The sequence below is a fragment of the Schistocerca piceifrons genome, chromosome 3 (genome assembly GCF_021461385.2).
Source record: "Schistocerca piceifrons isolate TAMUIC-IGC-003096 chromosome 3, iqSchPice1.1, whole genome shotgun sequence".
NCBI lineage: Eukaryota > Metazoa > Arthropoda > Insecta > Orthoptera > Acrididae > Schistocerca > Schistocerca piceifrons.
Genome location: NC_060140.1, coordinates 292063085 through 292082486, shown reverse-complemented (window position 1 = coordinate 292082486; position 19402 = coordinate 292063085). Strand labels below are relative to the sequence as shown.

The 19402-nt window shown below is 38.5% G+C and overlaps 1 protein-coding gene across 1 annotated transcript in view; it reads left to right on the top strand.

Moving 5' to 3' along the window:
* LOC124789558 (arf-GAP with dual PH domain-containing protein 1-like) overlaps positions 1-17190 on the top strand; it is a 133194-nt gene extending 116004 nt beyond the window's left edge. The window contains exon 8 of the mRNA XM_047256962.1: positions 16575-17190. Within this exon, the coding sequence (XP_047112918.1) occupies positions 16575-16665 (91 nt within the window). The 3' untranslated portion in view covers positions 16666-17190. The remainder of the gene's footprint in view (positions 1-16574) is intronic.
* Positions 17191-19402: the final 2212 nt, after the last annotated feature.

The following is a 19402-nucleotide window of genomic DNA, read 5'->3' as shown; positions in this document are numbered from 1 at the left end:
TGACATCCTGTTATCTGGTGTTCAATGTACTTGTAATCTACATTCTGTCTCAAACTGTCACTAGGGCTTTGGGTATATATACCCTGGTCTAATCTCCTGTCTCGAAATAACCACTTCGGTGTCTAGCCTACTCGACACTCAGACTTTTAAAATCTTTTCTTCCAGTGACCCGATAACTACTTTGGCTTCACCATGGTTATTATGTGGCCAGTTAATCTTCAGCCTCCATTTGAATAACTTCTTGTTGCTTCCCGGACTTTTAGGCTATTGACAGCTATCCGTTCCTTGTTCACTTGAGGCAGCAGGTGATTTTAACTTATGTGTTTGTCCAGCGGTTTGAGTCACACATTTGCCCTTACGCCAGGCTGTGTGGCTATCACCTTTGGTCTTGTGTTTTCTCTGTGACTTGCCACTTCTTTTCATGATGCCACCGTACCGTGGTTACTACCATATTTTGTTGCTAACACATAACTCTCTCATTCTGCCTCTTGGTTTCTATTATTTTGTACCATGATTTGACTGATAGTTGCGTCTTCTGTAGCTTCTCTCAATTCAATCGATTTGCCCTGTACCCACATTTCTCTGCTTGCATAATCCAACACGACCTTGTTCTTTTGCAGGAACTCTCTTCCCAATAATCTGTCAAAAGGTAAATCAATTCGAGCATCCACAGCCTTTAATTGTATGACACATTTGGGCCCCATTCTAGTTTGCAGCCGTACTGACACTTGCCTTTCTGTTCAGATTGCTTGGTTTGCAATACTCTTTATTGTTACTGCCTTCCTGGAGTCCCATTTCACATGTTTGTGAGGTTTATGTGAGTGCCGCTATCAAATAATAACTTCATTTCTATGCCGTTTACATCTACGCTTTGTGACCATACAAAGTCATTCTTTCCACAGCAGTCATCAGTTCTTATTATCTCTGACATATCGTAATGGGACTGTTGCATTATGCTCATTTCTCATTTCCCAGTGTGTTTTTCCTTCATATATTGGTGCACCTACTTTCTTGGCATTTGAGAGAGTAGTGTCCAGGCCAGTGATGTGTGAAGTGTCTCTCTCACAGGTTTTGCCTTGATGCACAGTGGAGTGTGCCCAGTAAAATTGCACAGCTTGCATCGTATGGGTGCAGGACACTAGGATCATGAAACTTTTCCCTTGAGCACGCCCTGACATCTATCTCTTTAATGGGTAGCCATATACGCTTGGATCCATGGGGAACCTCCCTCACAGTGTTTGCCCTCCATATGGTATATTTCTGCCTACAGTCTCATGCTATATGTCCTCTTCCACTGCAACTGAAACATTTGGTTGCTATCTTTCGCTCTGGCTGGAGCATGTACGCCACATGGTGCTTCTATTTCTCGGACATATTGCACATTCCTCGGAAACAGCTAAATCAGTGGAGTCCAGTAAAGTTAACTTCTTCCCCTGAACTCATAGTATAATGTTTATTTTACTGTCATATAATCCTTCAATAAAGACCACTCTTCACAGTTTCCCAATTAATGCATTAGTACCTACCATCTCCTCATCTTCCATGACTTGTTTTATGGTTTCTCTGAAATGGAATTGTATGGTGTCCACACAAGAGCCCCTTTGAACCACACTTTCTTCTTTCCTTTGCCAACTATAGAACATCTGATGCATGAAAAAAATGAAGAGTGTGTTTGTTCTCATAATTCTCTAATAATATTACCCCCACTTCGGGCCATTTCTCCGAATGATCTCATATTAATAACTTACTGTGAGCAGAGCCCATTATCCATTTAATGATATATTTTGAAAATACTGTCTTAGCTTTAGATTCTACTAATTTATAGGCACTGTCACAGTTTATCAACAAATTCTGATAACTGTTGTCACTCTCCATCATGTTTAGTGGTCTCACTGTAATTCAAGTATAGCCTATACCTGTCGGGGACTGATGAACTTTGGGATCATTTTCTGATGCCATTAGAACTAAGCTTGTCAATCATTGTTATGAGGTGAACTCAGAACTCACATTGACAGCGCGATGTGTTTTCTCTTGCTAGGGTGAACCTCCTGCTCACGGCCTGGTACCATGATGGCGTGGTGCTACACCCCCTTGATGCTGCGATGGTGCAATGCAATGCCTGTCTGCCTATTCCTGCACACCAAGCTGCCTATTCCACCACTGAATTTAAATTTGACCCCACACCTGGCACCACTTTTAACACCTGAGATGGAATTAGAAAGACATGTGCAAAGTGCGACAGGGGAACTTACCTCGTTCTAGACTGTGGACCACCTACTGTTGTCCCGACCTTGGCTGAAATTAGACTGTTGAGTGGCATAGAGCACAGAACTCTGTAGGATTTGGATGTAAATCATATCTGGTAGAAAGGAATACATTCCCTGCCACATTCCCTACATGCAAACCACTTATAAGTATGCAGAAGTGTTCATATTAGGCCGTACTACTCTTGTCTTCAAAGTACAAGTTGTACCGTGGTGGAGGCTAGTGAATTTTTCTAAGTACTGCCTATTCCAAATAATAAAAAGTTCAGCCCTTGACCCTTAGTGACACAGAGCTATTGTCGTGGACAACTGCTGTTCTGCTCTCCCTTCCAGGCTGTGGTTGGCCTATTTATAAGGAGCCATTGCATGCTGGACCACCCTTCTGGAGTGTTCCATGATGATTGTGTCGATTGCGATCGTCATGCGTTTGCTGCATGATGTCTGCTGTACTTTTCTGTGGTATCCTTGTCAACACTGGTGCCTGTGCTGTTGAAGGCTCGAGTTGCTTATCTCACTGCTAGCCTCATGATGCTCCAGTGTCCGCTTCTTGTTAGCTGGTTAAACACTGGCTATCAGCATCTAACTCATCACACAAATATTTCACTTCCTCTCACCAATAAATGGTTTCCCAACTTGGTTACTAACTTAAGCTGAATACTTTACTGTTGAATATTTTACCCTTCGCAACAATCCAGCAAAAAAAAAAATCAAACCACAAAGTTCACAAAATATTATTATGTGATATATTCATTCATTGCCTAATGTAAACAGGTTGTTTACGTCACTTTCTTTAAATAACTGCATTCTCATTTCACAGATCTCATAGGTCAGTTTAGGTGACAGGTCAGAGAGGTAGAGAGAGGACAGAGTGAGATGAGTCCTGACATTTCTTTTTGCAACCCAACCTGGACCACCCCAGTAGCTTTTAACTTTCGAAGAAAGGTAGCAGTGATAGCAAGTACATTGTCTTCTTCTTCAGTTTGTTAATATTGCTCAAGTATTACTCAAAAATAAACTGCTGTATATAAGTCATTAATTGTATGAAAGGAAAATGAAGGTACTCAATACCTAGCTTTCAGAAGTAACAGTTCCTTCATCAGGAAGAAGAGAGAGACAATAATTTGCTTTTACACTTTGTGGATATGTGAACTAGTGTACATTAATTTGATAATCCCTACTAACAAGGAAGATAGCCAGTAACTGGTCAGTTAATGACTGAAAGGAGGGTAGTATTTCATGAAATGAACACCATTTATTTAAGAAAAAGAGTGTCTGAACTAGAGGCAGAGGCAACTGTGAAGAGGCTAGAGTGGAGTGATTATGAAATCAACAGTTCAAAACATTATGTACTCATATACTTATAATACCTATTTTACAGGCAAAAAATGTTTATGAACCTCTTGCTGCAAGGTGTTTTCAGTCCTATTAAAAACATTAGTTTTTAGACAAAAGTCTCAAATACAAGCATTTTAGAGGTAAGTATATTTTGAGTGAAAACATTTTCGAAAAATACTCTCTGTATGTTATCTCCGGGCATCAGATATACAAAGTGTTTTTGAGGAAAAAGATGTACTTTAGAAACACAGGTCAGTTATCCCAATCTTGGGGGACAAAAATGCAAAGCACTTGATATGTAATCAATGTTATTAAATCCTGTTCTGGAATTTAGCACAGAATCCTCAGTTTTATTCGAGATAGTTTGAGAGAACAGATATCTAAACAGGATTATACTGAAGTTTCAATATCAAGTAGGATCTTTCCTCTCAAAGTGCCACATTGTGGTATTGCTTTCTGCTTCCTGGGGACTGTCGATCATGCAATGTGGAAGCACTTTATTGCTTGAAAATATTTACGTACTGTGATGAATTTGATCTATGATCAAAAGAAGATAATGCAGATTGTGATATTTTTATTTTCCTCACCAATTTGTGTCAAAGCGTTATCATATCTCCTTTCTGAAGCCAAAGAATTACATTTAGATTTTTCAGTCTTTATATATAGAAATTCAGCCTCTGTATGTTTGAGGTCACAAAACTCCAAAAGTAATCAATTGACTAACTGACTGCAAGGTTATATTCAAATAAGTGTGTGTTTTATAAAGAAATTTTTAATATAAATAACAACAAAAATAACCAATTATCGATAATATAATGTAAATGGATAGATACAAAAAATGTACTCACCATGCAGCAGCAGGGGAACACACATGAAAGGATTTAACTTTTACAGCTTTTGGAGCCAGCGGCTCCTTCTGGCAGAAGAGTTGAAGGGCAAGAAAGAGAGGTCAAGAAAAAGGACTGGAAAGTGTTACGGAAAGGGTACTGTTTAGAAAAGTCACCCAGAATACCAGGTCAGGGGAGACTTACCAGATGGAATGAGAAGGTAAGATCAATTGTTGGGGACCACACCAGACGAGATTTGGAAAGCTGGAGCTTAAAGGTGGAAGACAGGGTAATATACAAGACAGAGATTACTACTAAAATATCATGCATGACTTAAGAGCATTGTATGTAACTGAGGTGGGAGGGGGGATGGCTAAAAAATAAAGTCAGAAAATGAAATATGTAGAAAACTGAAATGGATTGAAGAAAGGAGTAGTTATTGTGAGTAAATGCTGAGACACAAGGAATTAGCATAAATTAAGGCCAGGTGGGCGGCGAGAACCTAGGACATGTTGTAGTGCTAGTTCCCACCTGCAGAGTTTTGAGAAACTGGTGTGCGGAGGAAGAATCCAGATGGCGCATGCGGTGAAACAGGCACCGAGGTCATGTTTGTCATGATGTACAGCACATTCTGCTACAGGATATTGTGTGTTGCCTGTATGCACCCTTTGCCTATGCCCTTTCTGACTGAGAACTGGGTGGCAGTCATGCTGATGTAAAAGGCCGAACAGTGTTTACGTAACAGCTGGTATATGATGTGTCATTTCACAGGTGGCTCTCCCTTTGTTAGTATATGTTTTGCCAATTACAGGACTGGAATAGGAGGTGGTAGGAGGGTGCATAGGGCAAGTCTTACAGTGGAGACGGTCAAAGGGTAGGGAGATAGGTGTTGATGGAGCATTGGGTCTGACAAGAATATTGTGGAGATTGTGAGGGCGATGAAAAGCTATTCTAGGCGTGGTGGGCAAAAATCTCAGACAGAATACATCTCATTTTAGGGTATGATTTTAGGAAATTATGGCCTTGTCGAAGTAGCTCATAGATGTATTCAAGATCAGTATAATACTGGGTGAGAAGTGGTGTGCTGTGTAGTTGTTTTTTGGAGGGATCAGCAGTACCAGCATTGGATGTGATGGCCTGGGAAATCTGCTTTTGAACTATACCGTTGGGATAATTATGTCCAGTGAATGCTGAAGTGAGAGTGGTGGTTTATTGCTGTAAAGAGTCTGCATCCAAACAAATACGTTTGCCTCTAATGCCAAGGCTGTATGGGAGGGAACGTTTGACATGGAAAGGATGGCAACTGTCAAAATGTACAGGTAAGCGCTGTTGTTTGTTAGTAGAGTTGATGTGGATGAAAGTGTGATGCTGGCCTTTAGTGAGGATGAGACCAACATCAAGGAAAGTGGCATGGGATTCGAAACAGGACCATGTGAAATTTAATTGGGAGAAGGTATTTACAGATTCCAGGATTTTTAACAGGTGAGCCTCACCATGAGTCCATACCTGCATAGATGGCATCAATAAATCTAAACCAAACCAGGGGCTGAAGATTTATGGCTCCCAGGAAAGCCCTCTCCAAGTGACCCATGAAAATGTTGCCATAGGAAGGAGCCATCCTGGTTGCCGTGGGTGTACCCCTTGTCTGTTTGTATGTCTGTCCCTCAAAAGTGAAGTAATTGTTGGTATGTATAAAGTCGATCAAGATGAGCAAGAAGGATGTCATATGCTTGGAATCAGGTAGGTGTTGACTAAGGAAATGTTGAGCTGCAGACAGACCATGTACATGGGGGATGTTGGCATAGAGGGAGATGGCATCTGTGGTGACAAACAAGGTGTGTGGTGGGAGTGAGACAGGCACGGATTTCAGATGATCTAGGAAATGGTAGGTTTCTTTAATATAGGAGGGAAGTCTTTGTACTGTGGGTTGCAGGTGTTAAACAACTAAGGTAGATATATGTGTTCAGTGGGTGCTTTTAAACCAGCAACTATAGGACGACGACGATAATTAGGTTTGTGGATCTTATGAAGAAGATAAAAGGTGTGGGGTGCGTGGTTTGGGCGGCATAAGAAGTTCTTTGGATTGAGGTGTAAATCCATGTGAGGGGCCTGAGGTTTTTAGGAGGGACTGCGGGTCAGCTTTGTTGGTCAAATACCACAGTGGTCGATCCTTTTGCTGGGAGTACAATGGTGGAGTCATCAGCTTTTAGGGAATGTAGAGCCTGGAGGTCTGCAGAGGACAGGTTAGAGCCATGTTGTATGAACCTGAGGAAGGGTTGTGAAGCAATGCTGGATGTGAGGAATTCTTGGAAGGAATGATTTTGAGGTAGTGGTGGTGGATCAAATTGGGATCGTGGTCAGAACTGTTTGAGGAAGGGTTCAATGTCAGGTTTGCTGTTGGAAAGGTTTTGGTATTGGGTTGCAAAGTGACATTTCCAATGGCTATTACTTGTTAAGGAAAGTAGGTCCTTCACCAAAGCAGCATAATCAAATGCAGGTTTAGGGCTGAAAGTGAGGCTCAGATAATTCAGGAGGGAAGAGTGCTTTAGATGAGAGGTTAAGGACACTGGACTGTTGTGACTGGTTCTTGGGATTATGGGTTATTCTTGGTCTGGGAGGCAGTGGTGAAGGCTGTGGGATGTTAAGGAGGTTGGCCAAGCTCAGTTTGTAGGAGCGGAGTGGTGGTTGATGGTGTGGCTGTTTAGGGAGCTGCAGAGGGATTGGAAGGGAAACACCACTGTTCAGGTGGTTTAGGAGAAGGTGGGACAGCTTTTTGAGGTGACGTCTAGCATGTTGTTGCAGTTTGATGTTGGCTTGGTGGATGATACCATTCAAGGAAATATGAGGGGCAGATAACTACAGGATTTTGTAGAAGAATGGAAGTTTGGTAGAGTGGAAATTTGCTGGTGAGGCATATAGGTCGCAGATTAGCTGGGTAAGAGCAAAAGATTGCTGTATTTGAAACTGTAAAAGAACCTGGTGTACGGCAGGGTTGCATCCAGAAATGGGGACTTTCAATGTTAGGCCTTTTGAAGTAACTCCAAGGGACAAGCAGGTTTCAAGAAAAAGAATGTGGGACTTTAATTTTAATAGCGCAAAAGCATATTTTCGAAACGAACGGTTGTAATATGTGATGGATTCATCATTGCAAGAGAGGACGGTTTGGAGTGTTAAAAATGGTGGGACTGGCAAAAATGAGATGCAGAGGATGGAAAAATATAGAAAAATGGAAGAAAAGCTGAGAAAAAATTTGGAAAAATCAGAAAAATTTGCACGAAAATCTTGAGAACAGAAAATGGTTAACAAGAGGCAATGAGTGGGCGAGAACTTCTCGCCACAAGAGTGGTCTATATGATCCAAAAAAACTGATTGGAAATAAAAAAAAAGATAGGTAATGACATGAAAGGAGACGAAATTTGAAAAAACTGGCCAGATAATGTAAACATGCCGTCTTTGCGGGTATGGACACATGGTGAGGCTGACCTGTGTAAAACTCCTGGAATCTCTAAATACCTTCTCCCAATTAAATTTCCCATGCTCCTATTTTGAATCCCACGCCACTTTCCTTGATGTTGATCTCAGCCTCACCAAAGGCCAGCTACACACTTCGGTCCACATCACACCTGCTAACAAACAACAGTACTTACCTGTACATTTTGACAGTTGCCATCCTTTCCATGTCAAACGTTCCCTCCCATACAGTCTTGGCATTCGAGGCAAACATATTTGTTTGGATGCAGACTCTCTAAAGCAATACACCAAGACTCTCACTTCAGCCTTCACTGAACATAATTATCCCAACAGCCTAGTTCAAAGCAGATTTCCCAGGCCATCACATCCAATCCTGGTACTGCTGATCCCCTGGTATTGAATGTATCAATGAGCTATTTCTACAAGGCCATGACTTCTTAAAATCATGCCCCAGCTGTTATGTTAACACTGTTCGGCCATTTACATCAGCGTGATTGCCACCCAGTTATCAGTCAGAATGAAAGGGCGTAGGCAGAGGGTGTATACAAGCAACACACAATATCCTGTAGCAGAACATGCTGTACATCATGACAGACATGACCTCGGTGCCTGTTTCACCGCATGCACCATCTGGATTCTTCCTCCGCACACCAGTTTCTCAGAACTCTGCAGGTAGGAACTAGCACTACAACATGTCCTAGATTCTCGCCCCACACCTGGCCTTAATTTATGCTAATTCCTTGTGTCTCAGCATTTACTCACAGTAACTACTCCTTTCTTCACTCCATTTTAGTTTTCTACATATTTCATTTTCTGACTTTATTTTTTAGCGATCCCCGCTCCAACCTCAGATACATACAATGCACTTACCTTTTCACTCTTAACTTGTGCATGATGTTTTAGTAGTGATCCTGTCTTGTATATTACCCGTCTTCCACCTTTAAGCTCTCAGGTTTCAAATCTCGGCTGGTGCAGTCCCCAACAATCAGTGTTACCTTCTCATCTCATTCAGTAAGTCTCCCCTGACCTGGTGTTCTATGTGACTTTTTTAAATGATACCCCTTTCCCTAAAACTTCTCAGTCCTCTTCCTTGACCCCTCTTCCTTGCCCTTCAACTCTTTTGCTAGAAGAAGAGCCACTGGTTCCAAAAGCTTGTAAAAGTTAAATCCGTGTGTGTGTGTGTGTGTGTGTGTGTGTGTGTGTGTGTGTGTGTGTTTTGCCCTGCTGCCACTTGGTGTACAGATATTTTATCTATCCATTTACATTATAATTTTTAACCTATGTAATGTATGAAGGGGAAATATTAATACCAAAAATTACGGAAAGTTCTTGAGCAATTTATTTCAGGTTTTTACATAATACTTTAATGTTCATTTGGACAGACATAGGCTATATGTTTTAATATATGTAACATATAAATGTACATTTGTTATGAACAATGGGGAAACACTGTTGCCAAAAATCTCAAAACATTCTTGACAGATTTCCTTGAAATTTTACACAAATGAACATTCAGATAGACTTTTTTTAGTATATATGTAAAATCTCAAAAAGTACTCAATTGATTTACTTCAAATTTTTACGCATTACTGTAATAAATGTTTGGACACATGTAGGCTACATATTTTCAATATTTATGTAACATGTAGTAGAATCAGAATTTGCAATAACAGCAAACAAGTCTGAATGTCAGAGAGAGAAGGGGTGGGGAATGGGGGGGGGGGGGGGGGTTGATGGAGAGGGGGAGGGGCTGAGCAGAAGATGAGAGGGGGAGTATGATGTGGACAGGGACATGGAGGGAGACAGAGATTAGAATGTACATCCACTTCCCACAAATATTTAGCAATTTCCCATTTAACCCGACTGAGCCACAGCCATGTCTGGCCCGGGACAGCTAGTACTTTATAAATATCAAGTTGTCAGTTGTAATATCTGCCTGCCACCTTGGTCATCATTGATTCCAATTAGGCTTCTGAATGAAAAATGAAAGTGCTCAAGGCATTGCATTGTGATGTGGAACTACGAAACAAAAATATTAACACCATGAAGCAGAAATAATTAAATTCTTGAAATTAGTGATAATGATATTGAACAGTTTATTTCTAATAAAAAAGTATTTTTTGCCCAATTTGGTTTGAACGTCATCTACTTGACGACAAATGCTTTATGATGCAATGGAAATTAAAGATTTTGTCAGGGTTCTACATCTAGTTAATAAACTGCCAGTTGTAAATGTTCTGACTGAGGCAGGTATTAAATTCGTGGAAAATTAGAATGAATTATTTAAAAAAAAAAAAAGAAGGAAAAGAGGCATTATGTTCTTCAGAATGTATATGCATATCTCCATAAGTTTTCAAGGCAAAGAAAGAAACTATGAAATTATAGGAAAATTTAAAAGGAAATTTTGTTTTTGTGTCATATTTGCCTCTCAGACTTTTTACATGGTACCAGAATGAAATTTCACTCTGCAGTAGAGTGTGCAGCAATTTGAAACCTTCTGGTAGATTTAAACTGTGCCAGAATGGAACCCGAGCGTGGGAATTGTTGTGTTTTGCAGGAAGATGCTCTATCGACTAAACTATCTGAACTTGACTCACTGACGAACCTCACCACTAAGCCAAATCTCCACAGTAACCTTTCTAAAGGAACAAGAAGAAAGGAATATTGAGTTTAATCTCCTGTCAACGTCAAGGTCATTAGGAAAAGAGCACACACTCAGATTGTGTCAGGGATGGGGAAGGAAATTGGCTGTGCCCTTTGAAAGAAACCATCCCAGCATTCTTTTGGAGTGATTTAGGGAAATCATGGAAAACCTAAATCTGGATGGCCCGATGCAGGTTTGAACAGTTGTCATCCCAAATGTGAGTCCACTGTGCTAGCCACTGCGCCACCTTGCTCAGCAATATCCTTTCTTCCACGGGTGCTAGCCCCACAAGATATGCAGAAGAACTTCCACGAAGTTTGGATTGTAGAAGATGAGGTAATGACAGAAGTAAATCCGCCAGGGCAGGTTTTGAGTCATGCTTCAATAGCTTGGTCAGCAGAACACTTGATCAGCAATGGAAAAGTACCAGGTTTGACACCTAGTCCGGCACACAGTTTTAGTCTGCCAGTATGTTTCAAATCAGCGTACACTCTGCTGCAGAATGAAATTTCATTCTGGAAACAAACACCTTGGCTGTGGCTAAACCATATCTCTGCACTAGTCTTTCTTCCAGAAGTGCTATTCCCACGAGGTTTGCAGGATAACCTTTGTGAAATTTGGAAGGTAGGATATGTACTGGTGGAAATAAAGATGTAAGGGTAGGTCGTGAGTAATTTTTGGATAGCTCAGTCTGTGAGCACTTGCTAGCGAAAGCAAATATTCCTGGTTTGAATCCCAGTCTTGCACACAGTGTTAATCTGTCAGGAAGTTTTTGTGTATAGAAATTTTACAGATTGTAATTCTTAAAGTTAATACAGCAATATTGATAATTAATGTGAAAGTTATAAAATTATCAGCTAATCAGCTACTTCTGAAGCATATTTTTTGACATAAGAAAACAATGAGTTTTTATGCAATATTTTTGTTTTTTCCAAATTAATAGGCCGAGCTACACCCCTTTCCCAATTGTGCCTAGATTACATGCTTTATTTTTTTTATTAAATGGGACCAAAGTGGGAGCTGGGAGGGGCAGGGGAGGGGGAATAAGGGCAACGGCAACCCTTAGGGTCATTACTGATTGGCCATTTTTGAACCTTCTCATGGGACTTCAGTTTCTACTTGGGATCTGAAAGGGTGTGGTCAGTGTATAAAACTATTTGCTGACATTTTATCCTCATGTGTGGGAGACATCTTCTGAGATAAGCCTAGCATCTATGAAGATGTATCCTGCGGATGAGAACAAAAGTCAGTAAATAGTTTTATTCATCTGCCACAGCCAATCAGTCCAAAGGTTTTAATTGATGTTAACACCAGCCCTGTAAGCCTTCATAGTACTACTACTTGTAGAATAATTTCAGTGCTCAGTCAAATTCTTCACACAGCATCATACTTCTCATCTCATCGTCATTTGCTTCCTGTACCCTTTTTATAATACTGCCTTCAAGATTTTTCTCTTGTAGAGAACTCCTGTGCATTCCTTCCACATAGCTGCCAACTATTACGGATTGTCCATAATTATTATTGATTTACCACCTTCATTTCAGAGTTACAGACAGGTACACTAAAAAGTTTTGGAAATGAACATTATCGATTTCATGTTCTAAAAAGAATGGGAAAAGATACTGTTTGTATTCTGCTTGTTATATGCAACTGAAATGTTTTATGGATTGTAATGATTTCATTGCGGAGACATACAAGTCTTATGTGACAGCCATCTAATGGTGGAACTAAGATAATTGGTAGACATATCATCCGCGTGCAAAGTTGTAACCACCTGTGAATGGACGCATGCGTACCAGGTAGCGTTGATGTGCACACGCCCCTTTGAGTTTCGGACGGTATTTCCAGTATTTCTGTATAGAGCGCATGTGCGGAAACAGGCCAGGATTATACCGCACGCATTAGACTGATTGATACCTTCACTAATCGTTACGTAGTGTTTGATGGTAATATTCATCCATTTAGAATTTGAAAACACTTCAGCAACTGTTAATAGTGTCCGTAAAGGAAAGCCTGACAAAAATGACAATTCAAACTTAAACAGTGCGAAAGATATCTTAAGTGCAAATGTGAAAAAGACTGTACTGAATTTAGACAGTAATAATGTGGAACACCAAAGTGTCAGTACAGTAGATGGCAGCATAATGAAAAAATGGAAAAGTGGAAAACTGGACAGACATTTTGGAAACAGTATAGTGAAGAATGGCCATGTTTGGTAAAATCAGACCAACATGTGTTTTGTACAGTGTGTTCATGACACATTTCTATAAAGCATGCTGGTCTTGATGATTGCTGTCATCATGTTATGTCTGAAGTATGTGTAGACCTAACAAAACTGAAGTCTTCAAATGGGCCATTGTTATCATTTGGAATAAAACATGATGAGGAAGACTCTGTCATGAATGTGGAAATGCTGTTTAAGTTCATTTAATGTTGAACATGAACTGCCGGTTTCTTGAGCAGATTATATTTCACAGTTGTTCAAAAAAATGTTTCTTGATTCTCAGATTGCTAAAAAAAAATACATTTGTGGAAGAACTAAAACAACAGAGGTTATAAATTCTTTGTCATTTGGTAAACAGTACAATGTAACAGAATACTTAAAACCCCTTTTCTCTTGCAACTGATAGTAGCATAGACATTAGAGATGTGAAACTATATCTAGCTGGCATTACTTACTTTGATATTAAGCAGGAAAAGGTGTGCACCACAACACTATTCCTTGCTGGAATCAAGTTTAAATATTAGCAAAGAAATTTTTAATATCTTGAGTGGCGAACTGCTAAGAAAAGGAATTCCCTAGAAAAATTGCATTTCAGTTGCATATGATAATGCAAGTACAGTAGTGGAACATATGAAAGCTCCACCACACACAAGAATTCAGTCTTGTTCCTGCCATCTACTTCATTTAGGTGGATGAGAAAGTGTGAAAAGCCTATAACATTATGATACTGAAGAACTGGTACTAGACATTTGTACTTTCTCCAGAAGAGTTCAAAAAGAAAGTCTGCTTTTAAACTTTGTCAAAATATGTATGGCACTAAACCCCATAAAGTACTTATGTATGTTTATACAAGATGGCTCTCTCTGCTCCAGTCAATAGAAAGATAATTGAACAGTGGGAAACTGTTGTAAAATTTCAATGTGAGAAAGCTTAACAAAACATAAACAATGTTCACTTATCTAGAGTGTGCCCTGTTCTAAATGATCCAGTAACTAAGCTGTATCTCCTTTTCTTGTGTAATATTGTTTTGTTATTTACCAAAGTGAATGTAGTCCTTCAGAAAGAAGAGTCAATAAACCACAGACTTCATAGCATCCTAAATAACTTATTTACAGATTTGATTGTGAGCTTTGTACCTGCATCTCGTAGTTTGCTGGAATTGAAATTTCAAAAAACAAATATCACAAAGGGGATGAAGATATTGTCATTGGTGTAGATACTAGAAGCTATATTCGTCACAGCAAGCTTGAAAAATCTGTAGTTACAAAATTTTCTGAAGCTGTCAGAAAATTTTTCATCAACTCACGTATTCTGTCAAAGAAATATTTCCACTACACGATGACTTCTTAAAAAAAAAAAAAAAAAAAAAAAAGTACCAGTTTGATGAGTTTGGAATGGTGGAAGAAGAGAGAGCTGATAGTACTTCGTACGATGCATCAGGCATTGAAAAGCATCAATCCCTGAGCAGGCTTATGCTTGTGTTACTGATTATTGCTTGTAGTAATGCTGCCTGTGAGAGAGTTTTTAGTACTGTATTTCGATCTAGTATGAATACGAGAACCTTGAGTGCTTTGATCATCAGTAAATGAACCATTTATCTTCAGGAAGGACATATTACCAAAATAATTTTACAAAGGATCATATTCAGGCTGTGAAGAATACGACAAGATTATCAGTCAGGAGAAAGTATAGTCAGTCACCAGTGAGGAGTCTGTATTATACAAGTAGCAGGTCCAGCAAGAAGAGACAGTGGATGAGAAAGACTTGTCAATATTTTTATATAAAACACTGAAGATGTAAATTGATAATTTTGTTTGCATATTTTACTTTCTTTTTAATTAATAATTTTGAGAGATGTACATGTATTGATTTTGCGGTATTTGTAAATTACAGAAATGTTTCTAAAGCAGCTTCACATTTACTAAACTGAGTTTTAGCTTTTCCCGTTTAACCTGATTTTTTTTTCATTTACAGTTGCTTTACTCACTGGAAAATCATTTTTATTTAGAGCCAAAAGTGTATGAAGTACAGTGTTTAAAGGCTCAAAACAGAATTCTTACTTTAAAAATTTTCCAATTAAATTTAAATGAAAGGGCGCAGCCAATTTCCTTTCCCATCCTTGACACAATCTGAGCTTGGGCTCCGTCTCTTAAGAACCTCAATGTCAATGGGACATTAAACTCTAAGCAGCCCCCCCACCCACCAAAAAAAAAAAAGGGAGAGCCCACAAACCCACTTCTATATTTGCCATGCAATTACTGACAGCTACATCTCATGGTTGGCAGCTATGCTTCCATCTTTTTGCCTCCTCCTCCTCCTCCTCCTGCTCCTGCTCCTTATGTGTAGCAACAGCTTGCCATCGGAGGTTGTAATATCCATAAGGGTACTTCTCCTTTCTCCAAACTTATTTTCAGTTTTCCTGTAGATGGCATCTGCATTTAGATGGCATTCGCATTTGGGTTTCTCTTCTAGCCATTCCTGCTTTCTTACTTTTTACTCTTCATAATTCTAATTTTTTAGCCCCTGTATTACTTTTTACCTGCCTCGTTTGCCTCTGTGTTATTTTCAGTTACATTCATTAAACTTATTTTCAACATAATGAATAAATTAATGCTTCTATTCATCATAATATAAGTATGAAAAAGTAGTATTTATTCTGCTGATGTGTTCTACCAAAAACTCTGATGAATTTACTTTTTGCTACAGTTTGTCTCGGATGATGCACACAGTCAGCTTGCTAAATTAATATATGTGGTTTGGCTACTAATATTTCATATTCTTAATAAAAACTTAATGTAAAAGAGCCACTGAAACCTTCATGGTCTTTTAACAGATCATTTTTGATCATATTTTTTAATAGAATATCTATAATTAACATACCTACACATTCACACACTGTCCTGCCTGTGAACTTGATCTGTTTCATTGGATACTCAGTGCATTACTGTATTTACGGTCAATCAGTATAGTCAAAAATACATTGCGAAAACCAGTCATCACTGAAACTGCTGTGCTGCGTGTTTATCAGACAGTTATGAATCCTTGAATTACAATATTAAATAGTGGTATTTTATCATTCTCAACTTGATGCCTCGTCATTCTCCATCTCTAACTTCATTAACCCACTCCCAGAGCAGTCTGCACTAGCTTTCTTGAGACCAACCACATAGGTTTTTCCTGATTACTTGTTTGTGTAATATGCAAAATCAGATATTTGCTGTAATGAAGGAAATTCCAGGTTGGAAACAATAAACAGAAATGGTGAATGGCAACCGCTCCTCCATAATTGACTGATGCGTATAGTGTAAATAAGATCACAAAATTACATAATATCACAGCAAATTTTTTATTCGTGTTGTTACAGTATGTAATGCTGCTACAGAATCTTCTTGAAGATGAACATGTGCACATGAATTTTTAAGTGATGACCATTCAGCAAACATTTTCTTTTGTTCTGGAGTATGTCTGTAGTATACTTGTAAGATGCATCTTGATGGCTGAGTTCATTTAACAACCCTTTCCCAACCATTTAAGTTGTTTCTGACCATCTTATGATTTAAGAGAACTTGTAATAAGCATGGACAGGGTGATGTTTTATGCTATGCCATGCACATTGTCATAGCTGTTTTCATTCTCTTACTCAGTTTTTCCTGCTTTAAGCAGATTATACTGCATGTAAACTTAAAAGGTATTTTGCATGATAGTAAACAGAACCATTAATTTCTGTGCTAATAAAATGTTATTCTCATATGCAAGCTTCTGGCAACTTGGATTTCTCACAGCATTCGTTTGTGGCTTTGTTTGTGCAGATCAAGGCCGGAATCGCACAATTCACCAAAGTCAACACCAGGACGAGACACTCCTCTGAGCCATCACAGTACATCAGCTGATGGACAGTGAGGCCTGTCATGACAATAGTAATAACAGAACACCACCATCTCATAAAATTATACAGTGTTTTTAATTACATAATTTTAATTGAATGTACTGCTGCAGTATGATGTCACTCTTAGGCAATAAGTATTCTGTTCCATTCTTTAACAGAGAGAATTGTGATATAATTGCAGTGTAAGGATTTTACCTGATGAGTGATGGTATTCAGAATATATAGTATTAATAAGCAGTGGTCACACTTTTAGGTGCCTTGAAATATTTTGCTTGAAATAATTTTTAAAAGATCATTTGGCACAGTTACACTTCTTATTAGATTTATGTTTTATGCCATTTTCACTGCCACTTTGTAGAAATAAATGAAGATTTTTTAGGAAATCAAACTTTAGTACCTATGCAAAAGGTTGTTGAAACAGTTTATATTCATGTAGGAAACAAAATACTGTTGTTTTAAAGTAACACATCTCTCGAGTCTTGAAGATGAAAATTTGGTCAGTTTTAGTTGCTAACTGTACATTTTTTATACCTTAAACAACTGACAATTTTGTATTTATTGTAGGGAGGATTTGTGTATCTCTCTCTCTCTCTCTGCGTGTGTGTGTGTGTGTGTGTGTGTGTGTGTGAGAGAGAGAGAGAGAGAGAGAGAGAGAGAGAGAGAGAGAGAGAGAGAGAGAGAGAGGGAGGGAGGAGGGGGGGGAGTGTCGGGGCCCCCCTTTTTTTTTTCCTCAAGCAGGATTTGCTTATCTGTCCAACCATTACTCAAGATGTGATGCAGCTGCATTCATATTTCAGATGATAACTAAGTATGACTCATTAATTGTGCTACAATAGTATTTGGGCATTTCTCATTTTCCAGTTCCTGTTTTAGATGCCAATTTACCGCAATAGAAGTACTTATGTACTTCAGTCAACATTGCTCTCTATTTGCCTTATTCGGAAGTAAAATCATCCATGATTCTACACTTCAAACAATGTTGTAGTTCATTTTCACATTATATTTGTAACTAAATATTAATAAAATATTGTTATGTCTTCAGTGAAACTTAGGTCTTGGATTTATGCCTCCAGATTTTCTTTGGTTGCATTTTCAGTCTGCATTTTTCCATTACATCAAAAGTCATGTGTGCAACATTCATAATAACAGAAACCGATATCATAAATGTGTTACTGTTAACAGAATATTCAATTCATACAATATTTAGCAAACATTCATTTTCAAAACTTACCAATAAATTTGATACATTGCTGTGAATCCCACAATATTGTTGCTGTTTTGAATTAAAGTAAATGCACCCAGAGCAACTTTGTACTTCATTACTGTTGATGCCTTTATTGGATTTGACATGGTTAACAACATATGTTGAAGTCTGTGGGTTTATGCCTGTGAATCTGAAACATCAGATCACAAAAGGTACCAGTTGGCCAGAGCTGCAAAGCCAGTTAATGACTGTGTTACAATGTTCAGTTTTGGCCAAGATTCACATTTTTGGATTAAGTCATGGGCTCTGAGTGGTTATGTATCTGTTATACAGGGGGAACCAAAATTTGCAAACTTGGATCCCACACTGCAATTCCTTGCAGTCCAACAGTGCAAAAATGTCTCAAGCAGGATTTTGTCCTGTACATCTTTTCAGAAAGAAAAAAAGGTGTTAATGAAAGACAGGTTGGCATGAATGACAAGTATCTTCATTCAATACTGCAAAGCTGTATCTCCCAGTTAGTGCAGTGGGCAGAGTTTTGCATTACAATATTCCAGTCTGAGAGGTCAATTCTGAACTAAGTTCTTTTTCTTATTTTCTAATTTTGATCTGTCCAATAACGCTGTGGAATACTATGTTTATTAAATGATATATATATCCTACAACTAGTTTTTTAATGTGCAACATAATACTATTGGTCAAACATTTGAGAAATATTCATACTCAATTAAAGAAATTACTTATTATAGGACAGAAATTCTATTTCAGTATTAAATAAATGCACTTGTTTTGTATAAGATTTGCTGTAATTGCTGCATGATAATTAAGACGCCAAGTACCACATCATGCTGTCTAAAATTAGAACATAAAAAGATTTACACCTAAACCCAGAAATGAAATCTTGAACTTGGGTATTATAATGTAGTAACTGGGCAGCCTATTCACATAGTATTGAATGAATATACTTTTCATAGATGTGATTGCAGTGTTGCCAAATTTCCATTCTTTGACATCCATTTTCTACTGAAAATATGGGTGGGATGAAATTTTGTTAGATGCCTTTTTGTACTGTTAGAATGCAAGGAATTGTCCTGTAGTATCCAATTGCACAAATTTTGGTTCACCTTGTATATTGTGCACTGATAGTGAATGTGTTACACACACACACACACACACACACACACACACACACACACACACACGGACACAGACACGGACACAGACACAGACACACATGTATCAGAAGCCAAAGACTGTAGTTTCATTTGTTTCTGATTTCTTGTTAAGTAGGGTTACCGATGTAAGCATATATTGCTTAGCTGCTTGAACATATCTATTTGATGTAATTTCATTCTGTAAATTAAACAAAACAGCTTCATCATCATACTACTACTACTACTACTACTAATAATAATAATAATAATAATAATAATAACAAAAATAATAATAGTAATAGGCGTCATCGTCGTCAGGTGTGCTTTCTGTATCCTTGCTCTGAATTGTGTGTTTTGTTGTTCAAACAGAAAGAGGGGAAAAAAAACAGCGTG